We start from the raw sequence: 12532 nt of genomic DNA, 5'->3' as shown, positions 1-12532 counted from the left end.
TAATCACTGTTGTATCATTAAGCTGTCTTGATCAGATGCAAGAGTTCCCCAAAGGTTTTTAACAAAAATTATGGGAAATAAAAATTGAATTCACAGCACCAGAAATTCTCTCATTATACTTCAGTAATAATTTTTAAAGATGATGATCCTCCGGACGAGCTAGTCACCAAGATTTTTTTTTAATAAGTCTTTCTGCTGGTAATTTTATTTGTATTATAAACCACAAGTAAACATATAAAAAGAGCACTTAACCAAAGGAAAAAATGACCAGTAAACATATAAAAAATGTTCAGTCTCACTACTTGCGAAAGAATTAAAAATTCAAAAAATAGAAATCATCATTGCCTCTCAAGTGATTTATTTTTCTTTGAAAAAATAATCAAATGGACAAAAAATTATTTTAATTGATTGTTTAGAGTTGTGATTGTAATGCTGCTGGTGGGAAAGTAAATTGCTATGAATTTTCTGGAGGGCAGTTTGGCAATATGTATATGGAACCAATAATTTTATTTGTAGAACAGGAACAAACAGATGTGTAAGTATATTCATTGGAGATTTAATATTAAGGAAAAATGGAAATAACTTAAAATGGCCATTAAAAGAAGATGGGATTACACTGACAACATCCATATATAATTATATAGACAGTAAAATGTTATGGTAGATCTATATTTATTGATATGGAAAAGTTTCTGTGGTATATTTTAAAAGCAGCATGTATAATATCCCATACTGTGATGGTACATATATATATCATAATTTTCTAAATGACCATCATTATTTTAGTATATATCTTTTTTAGGTTGTCTTTTTCGTGTATGTATGTGTTAGTCACTCAGTCGTGTCTGACTCTTGGCAATCTCATAGACTATAGCCTACCAGGCTCTTCTGTCCATGGGATTCTTCAGGCAAGAATACTGGAGTGGGTTGCCATTTCCTTTTCCAGAGGATCTTCCCTACTGAGTCAAACCTAGGTCCCCTGCATTGCAGGCAGGTTCTTTACTGCTGAGCCACTAGGGAAGCCCCTGTCTTTTTCATACATATTTATAAATATTCATACTGCATACTTTTAAGAGCCTAGTAAGGAATACAACAGGTCTTCCCATGTGGAGCTAGTGATAAAGAATCCACCCTGCCAATGCAAAAGATACAAGAGACGTGGGTTCAATCTCTGGGTCAGGAGGATCCCCTGGAAGAGGGCTTGGCAACCCACTCTGATATCCTTGCTTGGGGAATCTCAAGGACAGAGGAGCCTGGCGGACTATAGTCCGTAGGGTTGCAAAGAGTCAGACACAACTGAAGTGACTGAGTATACACACAGGGTATACAGGAGTAGGTTAACAGTGATCATTTTTGAATGACATGATTATGGGAGATTTTTATTTTATTCCTTATGCTTTTAAAATGTTTAATTTTTTAAGTCAGTTTTTTTTTGCTATAAGCATTTGGTAATCAGGAAAAATCAATGTTAGTTTAATTATATTGAAATATAAATGCAAATAAGTGCACTTTAATGTACAAGTAGCTAAAATTTTGCAAAGTTAACACATCTGTTCAATAAACAGAGCATTACCAGAACTCTAGAAGTCCTCTTCGTGTCCCCCACCCCCAAGAGTAGCCACTATCCTTACCTGAACAGACATAATAATACAGTATGTACTCCTTTGTGTCTGGCCCTTTTTACACAATATTGTTTATAAGATTCATCTATATTATTGTATATAGTTGTAGGTTATTCATTCTCTATATAGTGTTCATTGTGTGACTATAGGCATGACTATTGTGTGACCAGCATTTGAATAGTTTCCAGTTTGGGGCTTTTATAAACACTGCTGCTATGAATATTCTTAGCACCTGTCATTTAGTGAACATATGTGTCCATGGCAGTTGGTATATACCTAGGAAAGACTTGTGGGGCCAGTGGTAGATAGTGATAGCAGTGTTTCAGGTGGTTGTACCAATTTATACACCTTTTGGCAATGTGTAAGAATTCTACCTGTTTCATATAAAGTTTTTTTTTTTTAATAATTTTTCTAAGTAAAAGCAGTAAGTGATCCGTGGATTAGAAGGAAGTATTAAATACTCTGATAAAGAAGTTTGCAGTTTTCTATTTCCACAAAGTTCCGTTGGGCCTGTCATCTGCAGTTTTAACATTCAGTTAGTGAATGCCTCTAATTTAGTTTTGCTAAATAGCTAGAAAAATATCATGGGTATTTAATTGGTTAAACTAAATTTCCAAGGGAAAAATGAGATAGGCTGGTTGTTTTTGAGGGAGGGGGGACAGGGATTGATATTTTAAAATACTAGTATAGGAGTGTCATTTTTTAGTTGTTATCCTTAGAAAATTAATGTTGTTTAGGTAGTTAAGGTATAATTTATTTGCAGTTTTGTAGTGGTATGGTTTTAATGCTGTTGTAATTTGTGAAAATACCCTAGAGTTTTTTATATTTTTAAATTTTAAAGATTGGAATGACATTTGGAATGGCAATTACCTTTTAGGTGATGTGGCAGTGAAAATGTTGAATGTGACAGCACCCACACCTCAGCAGTTACAGGCCTTCAAAAATGAAGTAGGAGTACTCAGGTAAGCTTGTGTGAATCATGTTTTCCAGAGAAGTTACTGTGCTCAACTTGTGTTTTTCAGTGACAGCTGTTGTTAGCTTCATGGATTTACTCAAAATGGACAAGACAGTCTTTCTGAGTATGTTTTGTCTTTGACTGTTTTCTTTTAAGGGGTATGCAATATTATATGGTACAGATGATAAAATTATTAATCCTAGAGTGAATTAATGGAAACACAGTGTTCCAATCATGAAAAGTGGTGCTTTTTCTTATGGAAATACTGCTCTAAAAATTCTGAGGTTATCAGAACACACTTAGAGATTGTATCAAACCTGGAACTTGAGGGAAATGAGCAAACTAGAGTATGTCCAGGCAAGGAGAACTTAGATGCGGAGGATTCTGGAACTATAACTTAGGGAGAAAATTGTCAACGGAACTGAGACTTTAGGTCCATAGGAGGCTATTACATTCAAAAAGTATAAACTTACTCTGTTTTATTCTAGAGAGTAGAATAGTGAAGCCAGTGGTGAAAGTTGCAGGAAAATGTTTTTTTTCTTAGCCTAAAATTTTACTAATACTAGAGCTACTTTAAAGAGAAGAAAGAAAAGAAGAGGGGACTTCCCTGGTGTCCAGTGGCTATGATTCCACACTTCCACTTCAGGGGCACAGGTTCCATCCCTGGTGAAGGAACTTCAGATTTCCCTGGTCGTGGAACATGAATTCCACATGCCGCATGATGCAGCCAAAAAAAAAGAAAAAGGAAAAAAAGAGTAGTGGGAACAGGCTACAGTCTCAGTGATGAACATCCCATAATTAAAGGTATTTAAACAATATCTAGTTGCCTATCTATGAGGTACACTAAAAAAGACATTTACGAAAAAGTTAGGATGTTAGACTAGATAATTCCTAAAGTCTCATCTAAATTTATCTTTCTGCTGCCTTGCTAAAAAATACCTTTTTCTGACAGCATCTTATTGACAAGTAGACTGCTTTGGCCCTGGTTTTGTGTTTTTTTGTTTTTTTTTTAACATTTGCTAAAGTATATCAACATTTACTATTTCCTGTTACATTTCTTTTTACAGGAAAACTCGACATGTGAATATCCTCCTCTTCATGGGTTATTCAACAAAGCCACAACTGGCTATTGTTACCCAGTGGTGTGAGGGCTCCAGTTTATATCATCATCTCCACATCATTGAGACCAAATTCGAGATGATCAAACTTATAGATATTGCACGGCAAACTGCACAGGGCATGGAGTAAGTTCCATTCTGTTAAATCTCATGTAAATTACTTTTGAAGACCACTGAGGATGTTTCAAAGGTTTTAGCCATTATTCTTTTGACTTAAATTCCCAGTTACTCTCTAGCATCATATAGACACTTTTAACTAATGGCTAGCTATATGATATTAAGAAATAGAGTAGTCTGTCTCTGTACAGTCTTCAAAACATATATCAAATATTTGATAATATATATGTGACTGTGAATTTATGTTTAGTATACTATAATTTAGCTAAGCAGTGAGGGATCAAAAGATAAAAATAGTCCCCCCCCCAAAAAAAATAAATCCACTGAAAAGTCATTAATAGTTATTGAAGCATATAAAATGATTGTTAATTATCCTTTCAAGTTATTTTCTCCATGTGCCCCTATTTTCTATTGCAGAATAATAATCTGTGTAAAATATAGTAAAAATAAAGTAAAAGTGAAAGTCTGCATTTTGATCCTTTTTAAGGATTTCAAGTTGACTAGTTCATTGAATTTTACTTTGTAATTTAAAAGATAAAATAAATTACTTTATAAAATGTATCATAGGTCAAAGTAAGAAATTGACTACCAAGGATAGATTTTGCATAAAGTGCAAATAGTAAATAAATCAAAAGGTAAAATTAAATATATTTTGAAAGCACTTAGATGAAAATATTTAAGTGAGTTAAATACAATTTTGAAGGTTCCATATGTAGTTTAAAAATATATATTTAAACATGTATATTTATATTAAGTCAGCATGTATATTAAGTCAGTTTAACATTTTATAGTATGCAGATGATTTTCACATACATAGTCATTATGTCATTTAATTTTTGTAATGTTATGAAGTAGATATTTTATGTTTACAGATAAACTGAGGCTTCTAAATGACTTGTCTAGACTTATAAGCAGCAACAAAGATGTTTAGCTCAAAATTTTTGGCTCCCAACCATTATTCTTTCCCCCAAACCACTATACCACTTGTGCATTATAAAATTAGAATAAAACAGTAAAACTAAAACTCTGACTCAGGGTCATTTATAGCAAATAAGCATAGAACCAGGACTCAAAACGTGATCTAGCTCTTAAATCTTCCCACTGTTCTACCCTTTCTGTCAGAAAACTAGGCAGTATATTTGTAATTTAGGTTGTTTATAAATCTGTATTCCGCCAAAGTCCTTATTGCAGCAGCTTATTACTTTATTCAGTAACATTCCCACTTATCCAGTAGACTAAAACAGCCCCACCTCTGACTCTAAATCTGTTCAAATCTGAAAGGTTATATTAAAATCTTGCAAAGAGTAAACCGTGGCCACAATGGTAAACACTGAAAGAGAAACAAATCTTGTTCTGCTTCTACGCCACTAGTCTCTTTGCTGCTTCTTCAGCAGGCCAAGTATGGTCATTGCTCAGGGCCTTTGTACTTGTTATTTTCTTTTTAGGATAAGTAGTCCCACCACCCAGTATTCATAGAGCTTCTTCCTTATGTCTCTGTTCCAATGTTGCCTTTTCAAGGAAGCCTTCAAATGATCACCTTATATAACTAACACATTCCTACCCCACTCTGTTACCCTCTACCGCACTCCTGTTTTTGTTTTTAACACCCAACTCCATATGACATAGTTGTTTATCGTCTGTCATCCCCACTGGAATACAAGCTATATGAGAGCAGGGGTTTAATGCTGTGCTCCTTATTTTATCTCTAATGCCTGAAACAAGGCCTGAGCTATGATAGATACATATGACAAAAATTTTTAAATGAAACCATGATTACACGCAACAGCATATTATTGATAGGTTTACCTTCCAGAAGAGAGAGCAGCCACATCCTTATCGTATCAAAAGTGAGAAATGTCAACAAAAGGAAAAACAGTCAAAGACGTAATCAAAGATTAACACAGAGGAAAAGGCTTTTGCTATACACAGAGGCAACAGAATAGTATTAAATATTGTTTTAGAAACAGTGACTGGGCAGTGAAGTGCAGTGTTGATTAAGGTAAGAAGTAGCGGTAGAGAAAAACACTGTCAAATTGGAATTGTTCTGTGGTCTGGGAAATAGTTAAGAGGCAGTATTTTCCCATTACTTTACAGTTTGGGATCTGTAAGTATAAACCGTTACAGTCTATGTGTTTAAAATACTTGGTTTGCATTTTGAAGTAACTCTAACTATATGTTGAGTATATCTGGTTGTGAATGTAGATCATCCCATTAGTTTATCCTTTATCTTAATAGCTGAAAAATATTAATTATAAAATATAAGCTTCCTAACAGATTATATTTTTTATTGCCAGCTTAAATTTAACCAAAGAAGATACAATTCCTTTTTTCCTTTTAGTTCTTATAAGACAATATATGCAACTGGTTAAATGTTCCAACACATCTTTTCTTACTGAAGGCTTTGGCAGATTGAAAGTCCTCTTATTAAAGTGGCTATGTGGCTTTTGGGTTAAGGTGACCCATTTTTGTTTCCTTGAGATGCCACCAGAACTATAATAATGAAAATTGTTTTTAAGCATGAACATATAATGATGGAGAGGAAAAAAAGAAGAGCAGTAATATTTTAGAAGCTAGAAAGCAAATGAAGAAGTGATAATAGACATAGTGCACCCCAAAAAAATAAATTATTAACTGGGTGTAGAAAAATGGAAGCCAACCTGATTTGTACTATGGAATCCTCAAGTCTCAAGAACTGGGAGTGTGAATTATCTCTGGAGGAGGAAAAGTACATAAATGAAAAGGCCTGTCTGAAATGTTTCTCGGGATCCCTTCTCGTGCTCTATGCCACTGGATGGACACCCCATCCCTACCCTGCCTGGCAGGACACTGGAAACATACTCTCTAGAGAGGAGAGAAAGTTTCTGGACCCAGGATACAGGGGAAATGGGGTGTGGGGGTGGGGAGTGGGGTTGGGTGACTGCCTACTAAGTGATGAATGGAGAGCTAGTACTCTGTTTTCATTTGTTTCCCAGAGTACTGGCAGCCAAACCTTCCCCTTCAGGCAGGAGACTGGAAGACTCTTGTTTGAGGAATCTACCAGCCAAGGGTAGAGACACAAAGGTAGTGATACTAGGAATTCCATCTAGATGGGAGTTCAGAACAAGGATTCCATCTGTATGCTCCAAGCTTTCAGACTGCCTTTTAGTCTCACTTAGTCTGGATAAAGACAAATTATCTCTCAATTACCAGACATCAGAGGGAAGGTCTCTTAGGCCAGTGACAGAGAACAAATGGGGGAAAGGAAACTAGGAATAAACAAACACAGTTCAAGAAGGGCTAACCTCCCCCCCCCCACACCCCCCCCTGCAAAAACCTCTTACCAGTTTCCTCAGAGATAAAAGATTTTCTATGAAATAAGGACAGATGCTTTATAAGGAACATTCCTATAACAATGTAAAAATGTTAAAATGCTGATATTTATAGTCAACTGGAAATTACATTCCTTCCAATTATTTAAGCTTTTAGATGTCAGGTCCCTCTTCCATTGTCCTTCACCATCATTTCACCAAGTACAGAACAAGCTAGATATAGCTGACCAGTAGATCTGTAGACTATTTAAATAGTTGCTTAGTAATGGCCTTTATTTCAGCCCTCATTTCAAACTAGTCTGCCCCCGAATGATTTCCAGAGACTGTTCAAAATGATCTTTTCTGACTGCTTTCCAAAACTGATTCTAAAGTTCCAGGATGTAAGCAGAATAAGAGCATGCTGTCTCACTATATATAGTACTGGGGTTTCAGTCATTCCTAGATAAAACCTTTAGGAATTAGGAAGATTGAATTATTGGGACTTTCAAATGTGTCCCTTTTATTGGATTAGAAAATATAAGCCGACAGTAGATGAGTGACATTTTTCCTGTGTGACTGTCTTCTCTCTTCAGCAAAAGATCATTTCCTATTCCTAGGTTTACTTTAAGAGAGCAGAGCTTTTCTAGTGGCAGATAATTAAAGACTCACTCTTAGGAATCAGGATTCATATAGTATATGTTTATCATCTTCTCACCTGAAAGTCATTGATTCTGCCAAAGGGCCAAAGTATTTAAAGAATAACGTTACAGAGAAATTCCAGGAATTGTCAGTCTGTTGTGCTATTTCTTTTCAGGTCAGTCTGTTGTGCTATTTCTTTTCAGGGCTTTTCATCTCAGTCTAATATTTATTGTATAATTTTAAATGTAGTGTTATTAGAAAATTTACTAAATGTTTACTCAGGGAGGCACACAGAAAAAGTTGCAATCTGTTGTTCTCACAGGAGTGATGTATTCTGATTGTAAGGTGATTAAAAATAATTTGAGGATAAATTCTTACAATTTACTTAAAAAACAACAATGAAGTGCAATGGCAACCCACCCCAGTATTCTTGCCTAGAGAGTCCCTTGGACAGAGGAGCCTGGTGGGCCGCTGCCCAGGGGGTCGCACAGAGTCGGACACGACCACAGCGACTCAGCGTGCACAGCGTGCATGCTGCTTTTTACTCCTGGGTCATCCTGGTTGAAAGACAGAAGGATGAATTGAAGCTGAGAAGATGGTAAACATGTATTAATGACTGAAAATAATTCTGATTGATCAAAGAATATTTAATTATAGTAAACATTATTTTCTGGCAGATAAAAACAGTATTTGAGAGGAGGATGCTGATAATCACAAAAAATGCAAATTAAAAGAAGTACTATTTTTTACCTACTAGAATTGCTTAAATGTCCAAATTCTGGCAAGATTAAGTATTGATAAAGATTGGGGGATTGCTTACTGGGACGCTCCTGACGCAGCCAGCCAACCTGGGGATAACTTGGAAGAATCTATTAAAACAAAGTGTTTGGTCTTCCCCCAAGAAACAACCAGCTTTTGTTCCAAGAGAGATATATTGAAGGAGATATACTACAGGAAAATATCTACTAGTGAAAATTTGGAAACATAAATGCTCATCAGTAGAGGACTGCATGAATAAAGTATTGGCACGTATGTGCAGGGAAAGAATATATAGCACAAATGAATAATAATATGTTTCAACATCAGCTTTAAAGTATGTCAAGTGAGAAAAGCAAGCTGCAGCCTGAGACCATTTAAAATTTTAAAAACAAAGCATTACATGTATTTTTAAATCTTATGTATATATATGTAGAAATATTAAACAAAAGCTTAGAAGGTACACAGCAAGCTCAATCAGTAGTAGTTGTCTCCAGGATGGCAAAAAAGAGTCTTAAGATGGGGCTAGCTTATCAAGGACAAAGAGACTTTAGTTTTACCTATGTAAAATTCTTGTGGTTTCCGTCTTTTTATTTAAAAGATTCTATAGTTGTGTTTTATTTTCACAACTTTCTTACAGGTGTAATTTTTTTTAAAAAGGAGGCAAATGTGTAAAAATTTTAAAGCGTTAAATGTAGTGAGGAAAAGTGGTTTCTACAATTAGCCTTTGTTGCAGTTTTTCTTAATTTCAAAATATAAAGCATTATAAGGAAATACATAATTGCTATAGAAAATTTAGAAAGTGTAAGCATAAATAAGCACCAGTACTATACTGAGAGAGAATTACTGTTAACGTTCGGATGTGTAGTATTGTGTATCTTTTCAGAATTCTGTATTTTAATACTGCATACAGTGGTTTGTTGTTTTAAACACAGAATCACACTGGTTTTACTTTTTTTTACTTGCTCTTATTTTAGACGTCTTTACCGATCAATAAATATGTTCTAACTCCATCTCTGCTACTACTAGTAACTCACTCTTTTTTTTATACCAACTATGTTTTGTGGGGTTTTTTATATAGTGATATATTTAGCAGTTACATAATATTTGTTCCAAGCACTGTTCTGTGTACTTTATATATACTATCTCATTTAATCCTTAGCAACCCTGTTGTTGTTCAGTCGCAAAGTCATGTCTGACTCTTTGCAACCCCATAGACTGCAGCATGCCAGGCTTCCCTGTCCTTCACTGTCTCCCTGAGTTTGCTCAAACTCATGTCTGTTGAGTCAGAGATGCCATTCAACCATCTCATCCTCTACTACCCGCTTCTTCTTCTGCCCTCAGTCTTTCCCAGCATCAGGGCCTTTTCCTCCCTGCAGGTAGATACTGTTATTATCCTGTATTTACTGGTGGAGAAACTAGTTTAAAAGGCCAGGTGACTTGTCGCAAGCACTTTGGCTCCAGAGTGTATTTCCTTGACCTCTTCACTGTTCTGCTTCTTCAGTTTAGTTAGTCCTTTCAGCATATAAATGGGCCCTGAATGCCATGCAGCCATCATACTTCCACTTGCTGGGTTTTTGCTCTTCCTCTGTTGTAGACCCTGTCATACTTTTTTTATCCTCAGTCCTCCAGTATCTCTTCTCCAAGAACTGTCAACTGATAACCTTGCTTGCCATTTTATTAACTACTAGAAACACCCACCACAGTATCTTCCTACCTGTCTGCATTCACACTCAATTTTTCTGTCTCATGGTTAAGAGTAAAAGCCAGCCCTTCTAATTTGTGCACACATACCATCCCCTTTCTCCTACAGACTGACATCTTTTGAGTAGCGCTCTCCTGCTCAACATCAGATTTTCCTTTTCTATGGATTTTCTTGTGTTTTAAAACATCTTTCTTATGTACATTTGGAAGAATGCTGACAATTCTTAAACGTAGGTGCAAGTCTCAGGTAATTTATTATGCTATTCTTTTCATTTTTCTATGCATAAAAGTTTTCATAATAAAGAAGTCGTGGGAGTCCTTTTCTTGACCCCACTTCCCTCTCAAGCTATCACTTCTTTCCTCTTCTTTCTTTTATAGTAAAACTTCTCAACTGAGTTGTCCTTACTCTCTAAATTCTTCCCTCCCCTTTTTTCTTGGACCCCTCTCCAGTCAGGCTTTTGCCCCTGACACTTCACTGAAATATCTTTTAATAAGATAGTTACCATGTTGCTAGATCCAGTGGTTAAATATTCAGTCCTCAACCATCAGAAGTGTATAATGCAGTTGATCACACTCTTCTTCATGAAACCTCTTCTTAATCCCTTAAACTCTACTACCTGGGAGCCTTTTAGAAAAGCTGAATGTTAAACACCACCTCGTGTCTACTGAATTGTAGGCAGCATTTTAACAAGATCCCTAAGTGATTCTAATCATTAATCATTCTAAAGTTTGAGAAGCATTACTTTATATTCTCTTGATTTCCCTTCTCCTTACTATCTGTTCCTTCTCAGCTAGTTCTTCAACTCCTTAACCTCTCTAAACATTGAAATAGTCCTTTGGTAATCTCATCAAGTTTCATGACTTAAAATACCGTTTAATTTCCATTTCTATGGCAGTCTCCAGCCAATTCATTTCCTCTGAACTCCAGACTGTCATATCTAACTGTGCTTAACATCTCTTGATTGTCCAATGGACATCTCAAATGTAATATGTCTGATTCTGGGGTCCTGATCTTTTTCCTCAAGGCTGCCCTTCCTGCAGTCTTTTCATTGCAGTGACTGGCAGCTCTCTTCTTAGGCTGCTTATATCTGACATTTTGTTCCTAGTCTTTGACATCTTTCTTTTTTCTTATACCATACTACCAATCTATTAATCAGCTCCAGTTATCTTTATCTTTAAAGTATATTTAGGATCTTACTCTAATGGCAGAAAGAGAAGAAGAATTAAAGAGTCTCTTGATGAGGGTGAAAGAAGAGAGTGAAAAAGCTTAAAACTCAACATAAAAAGAAAATAGTAACTAAGATCATGGCATCTGGTCCCATCACTCCATGGCAAATAAATGGGGAAACAATGGAATCAGTGACAGACTTTATTTCCTTGGGCTCCAAAAAATCACTGTGGACAGTGACTGCAGCCATGAAATTTAAAAGACGTTCCTTGGAAGGGAAGCTATGACAAACCTAGACAGTATATTAAAAAACGAAGACATCACTTTGCTGACAGATATCCGTATAATCAAAGCTATGGTTTTTCCAGTAGTCATGTATGGATGTGAGAACTGGACCATAAAGAAGGGTGAGCACTGAAGAATTGATGCCTTTGAGTTGTGGTGCTGGAGAAGACTCTTGAAAGTCCCTTGAACTACAAGGAAACCAAACCAGTCAATCCTAAAGGAAATCAACCCTAAATACTCATTGAAAAGACTGATGCTGAAGCTCCAGTACTTTGGTCACCTGATACAAAGTGCTGACTCATTGGTAAAGACCTTGATGCTGGGAAATACTGAAGGCAGGAGGAGAGGGGTTGATAGGATGAGGTGGTTAGATAGCATCACCGACTCAGTGGACATGAATCTGAGCAAACTCCAGGAGATGGTAAAGGGCAAAGAAGCCTGGCCTGCTGCAGTCCATCCATGAGGTCATAAAGAGTCAGACACGACTTAGCGACTGAACCGCAGCAAGAATCTCACAGCTTCTCATCACCTATTCTGCTGTTACCCTGATTCAGGCCACAGTTACCTCTTGCCTGGGTGAGTGCCTTACTTCCACCCTTACCCACCTTCATTGTATTCTCAACTTAGTAGCCAGAGTAGTCCTTTGAAGACTTCAGTCAGATTGATTATGTTGCTCTTCTGCTCCTCCAGTGTCTTCACATTTCATACAGAAAGGAAGCCAGAGTACTTCTAATAGTTGTTAGAATGTCCCCACCACCTCCCCCCGCCTGTTTTACTGCCGCTCTCAGCTCACTGACTGCTCTTCCGCCTCCTGCTCTCGTCTAAGCCAGGTTGCCTTTGCTGTTTGCAGAGCGCAGGAAGCACACAGCTGCCGTGGGGTT

General features: G+C 36.4%; 1 protein-coding gene across 5 annotated transcripts in view; it reads left to right on the top strand.

Moving 5' to 3' along the window:
- BRAF (B-Raf proto-oncogene, serine/threonine kinase) overlaps positions 1-12532 on the top strand; it is a 161118-nt gene that overhangs the window by 110124 nt on the left and 38462 nt on the right. For all 5 annotated transcript variants that reach the window (XR_006268617.1, XM_043463884.1, XM_043463883.1 and 2 more), the window contains 2 exons: positions 2500-2584; positions 3645-3821. Coding sequence is in view for 4 of the 5 variants with exons in the window: in XM_043463884.1 (XP_043319819.1) it covers positions 2500-2584; positions 3645-3821 (262 nt within the window). In the remaining variant the exon portion in view is untranslated. The remainder of the gene's footprint in view (positions 1-2499; positions 2585-3644; positions 3822-12532) is intronic.

The sequence above is a fragment of the Cervus canadensis genome, chromosome 3 (assembly GCF_019320065.1).
Source record: "Cervus canadensis isolate Bull #8, Minnesota chromosome 3, ASM1932006v1, whole genome shotgun sequence".
NCBI lineage: Eukaryota > Metazoa > Chordata > Mammalia > Artiodactyla > Cervidae > Cervus > Cervus canadensis.
The sequence above is the reverse complement of the archived record's forward strand: the minus strand, read 5'-3'. Positions and strand labels throughout refer to the sequence as shown.